Raw genomic sequence first — 5,483 nt, 5'->3', positions numbered from 1 at the left:
ATGGATTGTTCCTCAACCAAACACAATATGCCAAAGAAAATTATTCAATGACCATATATGTGTTTCTTTAAACCAACTACAACATAGGTCAATACCAATGTGAAGTTGAACTCTCAAGCATGAAACCTTTTCCCGCCCCACCTACGATCATAGTTTGGTTTGTGCACTCCAATAAGTTTGCATCCACGTGCATGCACCTCATACGTACGACTCCCATGAACACACTCAAAAGAATTATTCGATACATTCAAGGTAGTTTCACCTCAACTTACACCTCTCTAAATTGCAATCCATGCATCTTCTTGCCTACATGGATGCAATTTGGAGGGGTGTGTGGATACCCGAGATCAACTTTAATTTATCGTATTTTTCTTGGTGATAACATCATCTCATGGTCCTCCAAAAGGCAACCGACATTATCCCGATCAAGTGTAAAAACTGAATATCGGGGCATTGAAAATGTCGTTTGCAAAGCATGTTGGCTACAAAATTTGCTTCTCGAAACTTCATGGTCCTCTTTCAAAAGCCACAATTGTTTACTATAACAATGGTAGTGCGATATACCACTCGGAAAACCTGGTTCAACACCAATATACAAAGCATATCGAAAATGGATATTCATTTTGTACGATAAAATGTCGCAAAAGTATAGGAACGAGTTCTTCATGTGCCTTCCTTCTCGCTATCAACTAGCCGACATATTCATCAAGGGTCTGCCACTTTTACTGTTTGATGACTTTCAGGATAGTCTTACCATCCGTTAACCTTTTGTTACAACTGCACGAGACCATTAGACATATCTTATCTTATTTATTTTTGTATTTATCTTATAGATAATTGCTAGGGGAGTTTATAAGAGACTTTCTTTATCTCAAAAACCCGAATATATATTGACAACGAGAAAGACATCAAAATTTCCAATCTATGAATTTGTTTTTCATTAATTTACGTAACCAAATTTTAAATGGTGAAACAATTACTACTAAAATATTATATTTCTATCCTAATTCCTAAGTTCTCCATATGAAAATCCATTTTATATTGAAAAAAAAAAAGTAAATTGTTATAATATTAAATGGAACGTACTACCCAAAAATAAAATAAGAAGAGGACTAGTCGCTGACTAAGTTGAGAGTTTGACTTGACCCATTTCCATTGGCATGCAAAACAGTAGTCACCTTTTGTTGTACACATTTGTCCATAAATGAAAAAGGACGAGGGCATTTACGTCAACTCCCCCTCCCCATATTGTTAGCTGTTACTCTGCAAATCCCCCCATACATACATACATGTTCGTGTATATTTCACTCTCTCTCCTCTTGTACATCAATTCTTCTTGGATATCGTCTCTCCTTCTTCATTCACTCATTTCTTAGAACATACGCTTGATTTACTTCTGTTCCATTTTTGTTTCATCTTCGTTGATTGTTTCGTTTGACGTGTGCATATGAAAATCGTGTTTCAACTTGATTCTTGGATATCTTGAGAAATTGTTCGCATCAGGAGAAGAAGTTCTTGTTAGTTCCAACTCCCAAAACAGGAGAAACGAATATAGTAACGGTTTTCACGATCGAAATCGCCGGAGCTAGTAAGTTTATGCAATTTTCATACGCTAGTTACGGTTTTTGGCTCCAGTTTCGTCAAAATGCAGAGGAATTTGTTTGGGCGTTGAAGATGAATGCGTGTTCTTGCGTAATCTGATGAACTCGACAACGGTTGTAAGGTGAATAAATCAATTTGTTGCTGTTTTTGATTGATAAACTCAACTGCTCTTGCCGGAACTCTAGGGTTCGTTTGAGTACATTGCTCTGGATTTTCTCTTTTCTACAAGATCTGCCGTTTAGAATCCAGATTCTCGTTGCGGAATTCTTGAAGTATCGTAAGGGTTTTGGCTGTGGAATGTTCCTTGAGACATGCATTAGCGCTCTATAGTTGCTTATTAGCTTCTGAATTTTGATTTTCAGTTGCCATTAGATCACACAGAGAGAATCCAGTTCTTGCCAATTGTTCCAATTTTCAATAATCTGAAGCATCAATGGGGCTTCAATTTCGAAGTTTAACGATACTTGTTCTGCTTATTTGCTTCCTCTGTTGGCCAAGAGTTGGATCTCCATTATCTAATTCTGAAACAAAACCTGCAAGGACTCTTGATACGACTCTCCAGGAATACGCCTACCGTGCATTCTTCCATCCACGTACTGGTATTCCGTTTGATGGACTCGTTCCTCCCTATTTGACAGGGATTGAGATATCAGCAATGAGACTACGAAGTGGTAGCCTATTTCATAGAGGTGTTGAAACGTTTAAAGAGTTCAGAATCCCCATTGGCGTAAGAGAGCAACCCTATGTGGAGAGACTTGTTCTGGTGTATCAAAACCTGGGGAATTGGTCCACTACATATTACCCTTTACCTGGTTACACTTATCTAGCTCCTATATTGGGTCTTCTTGCTTATAATGGTTCAGACTTATCAGCTACTAATCTACCTGAACTGGAATTTTGGGCTTCCGATGATGCCATCACAATAAAGTTTGGACAAATAAGGTCAAAACCTGAAGGTTCTGGTTCTCATCCCAAGTGTGTCTGGTTTGATCTACATGGTCAAGTCAATTTCACAGATTTAGTATCAGACAATCAATGTTTGACTTATGAACAGGGGCATTTCTCCATTGTAGTTGAATCCCCTCCCCCTTCTCCTCCTGCAACACCTGAAGTTTCTGCATCACCTGACGAAACTGCATCTAGTAGTAAGTTAGACAACATGCCTAGAGTGTGTGCTATTGTTGGCATAGCAGGTGGTGGAATCATATTGGTGGTGTTGTTTGCATTGCTGATATTATGGGCATGGAGATACAAGAAAAGGAAGAGAATCCAAGAACTAGAAAGAGCTGCAAATTCTGGTGAAGCATTACGCATGACAAGAGTTGGGAGCATGAGAGTTCCATATGCCATGGCTACAAGAACAATGCCAGACCTTGAAATTGACTTTACTGCTTGACTTCTTCTTCTTCTTCTTCATCAGGTCATGCTTCTTTACACATTCTGTAGGTGTACTCAAATCTTATATCTTTGTGCGTTTATATTCTAGGGTAATTGTGTAAATACACCATTCATACATTCATCATCCATTATGTGCATCTTGTAAGCTTGGGCCCATTCTTGTTGAATTTTGAACAAGGAATAAACTTGTTTCATGGGATTTATATCTTTTGTAGCAATTGAATATATAGTTTTGGTTTTCCTATGCTCATATTATAGAATTGAAATTGCTTTTGGTTTTAATTAAGTTTGGACATCAATTATTTCATCCCACCTTTTGCATACAAGTAGAAATCCTTCATATTCATTTGTTTCAAAATAAATATAGCACTTAATTAAGGTGTTATGTAGTGTAATGTGTAGAAAACATGTTGTAATTTTTGTTTTGTTCCATTCACATTTTAAAATGTATGTTTTGTAGTGTAATGTGTAACATTAATGTTACAGTGGAGTTAGATTTGAAAGTATGTTATTGCCATCAAGGCACCTGACAAACCACACTACTCTTTGTCCTGCATTATATTTCCATTTTTAGCTTGTACAGTAGCACCAAATGCAGCTGCCATTTTTGCACACACAATCAACCAATTACCTACCAAAAATAGAAACTTTTTTCTCCAAGAGTAATTAATAATATACAACTTTGACCATGTCATCACTATGGATTTGACTACTGACACTGAGTGGTTGTGCTTAAAAGTCCAGCAATCTCTTGGATGTAACAAATCCATCAATAAATTGTAAGAAACTATTTGAAAGAACCAAATTCAAAGTTCAAACACACATCACCATGAGCTTTTTGTATAACAAATTACCACATGAAATCAAATGGAAGTCAATATATACTAAAAGTCAAACTTCTGATGAACGTTTTTTTTATTCCTTAAAACTTCCTTCCTGCATCAATCAAAATCATATCAGCAACAAAAACCTACCACATTATAGCATTATACTTCCGGTTCTTTTTCTTATTACAACATTATACCTTCAAAAATCTAGTCAATTATAGCAAAGAAAACTGTTTTGTGTTTGTATGACATCGTTATATCTGGATAGATTAATCGTTCATAAAATACAAACATGTATCAAGAAGAAAACCGCCACATTATGTAGCATTATACTTTTAAATTTTATGTTATCACGACCTTATATTTTAAAGAATCCATCCAATTATGGCAATGAAATGAAAAGTGGGTTGTGTTTGTATGACGTCGGTATAGTTTGGTAGGTTTATAACATACAAAGACGAATGATGTAAGTTGGTACTTAACCATACTACACTCTTGTTCCTTTATTTGGCGTAAGCTATTATTAGAGAAAGAAATTATCTATGGAAGTGAACCCTAGATGTTGATATTAGTTGTTAGTTAGTTAGGTGAAAATTGAAGTCGAAAGAGATTCGTTTAGGAATAGAACCTGAAACTGGATAAAATCCTCTAATTAGAAGGAGAGTTTCACATGGCGACATCCCACAAATCATTACCGATGTGCTTCGGCTGTAGAACAAATAAATAGTAAATAGTAGAATCAATCAGATTCAGATACGAATGAAAAACCAAGAAAATGATGAGCAGCTTTGTGAAGAAAATATTGGACGTTGCCGGCGATGCATTATGATCCCCAATGGCAGAATCGCCTCCAGCCATTGCAATCGACCCATCTATCTCTCAACTCTCAAATCCCCAATCACACACAAATAAAAGAACAAACATTTTTATACTCGTACAAACAGAGAGCGTATCAACACAATGAACTTTTACCAAGATATTATTAAAGATTAAATTTTTATGTCATCTAAGCATGAGCATTTGGACCTCCGGACCTGGACCTGGATCGGGTAAGCTTCAACAGGTCCGGTTTAAGGCCCACAAATTTCTACAAAACAGGTCTGGTCCTGTCCGGCCCAAATGCTTACTTTTACGTCCAACAACTATGAACCGGACTTGGGCCTAGTAAGCCTCAACAGCTCCGATCTAAGGTCCACTAATTTATGTAAAATCGGTCCGTTCCAAGAACAGGTTCGGTCCAATTCAAATATTCACCCTATATAAAGGAGTAGTAGTGTGCTAACATGTTTTTAAAAAAAGAATTAAAAGAGTCGATCATAGTGCGCCTAAATACTCTCTCTCCACCATTTCCCATTCTCTCTCCTCTTTCATCTCGCAAAGCTACCAAGTACCAACGACCCAACATTGGTGCAGCCCCTTAACGCACGTCACGGGGCGGCGTTCAACATATGTCGAAAGCTTGACGAGTTGACTTGGTGCACCTTGTAGTCCAATTGTCTAAGTGTCAAGTTGTCAATTTGTTTCACATTGTATTTATAAGTTGTCAATTTGTTTAATATTGTACTTATAGGCACTAAAGATGAGGTTCATTTTTTTTTGTTTAATTTGGGTATTTTAAAGTTTTCAAATCTAGTTATTTTACTATTATATTTTAAT

General features: G+C 36.6%; 1 protein-coding gene and 1 long non-coding RNA gene across 2 annotated transcripts; one reads left to right on the top strand and one right to left on the bottom strand.

The window, feature by feature from the left end:
* Window positions 1-1,278: 1,278 nt before the first annotated feature.
* LOC145116140 (uncharacterized) lies at window positions 1,279-3,173 on the top strand. Its single transcript, XM_079052492.1, has one exon. It carries the CDS (start codon window positions 2,036-2,038, stop codon window positions 2,996-2,998), a length of 963 nt encoding a protein of 320 aa, XP_078908618.1. The 5' UTR covers window positions 1,279-2,035; the 3' UTR covers window positions 2,999-3,173.
* A 459-nt stretch (window positions 3,174-3,632) lies between these two features.
* LOC145116802 (uncharacterized) lies at window positions 3,633-4,783 on the bottom strand. Its single transcript, XR_013712315.1, has 2 exons — window positions 4,456-4,783; window positions 3,633-3,936 (listed from the first exon to the last, which is right to left on the bottom strand). It is a non-coding gene; the product is annotated as an uncharacterized LOC145116802 (long non-coding RNA).
* Between the last annotated feature and the right edge of the window lie 700 nt (window positions 4,784-5,483).

This window comes from Lactuca virosa, chromosome 5, assembly GCF_052849685.1.
Source record: "Lactuca virosa cultivar CGN04683 chromosome 5, Lactuca_virosa_CGN04683_v6, whole genome shotgun sequence".
NCBI classification, from domain to species: Eukaryota; Viridiplantae; Streptophyta; class Magnoliopsida; order Asterales; family Asteraceae; genus Lactuca; species Lactuca virosa.
This window is presented reverse-complemented; position numbering and strand designations above follow the sequence as displayed.

Bases quoted from the DNA above. Each gene is read 5' to 3' on its own strand.
- LOC145116140 (XM_079052492.1), top strand. From the start codon at position 2,036: ATGGGGCTTCAATTTCGAAGTTTAACGATACTTGTTCTGCTTATTTGC.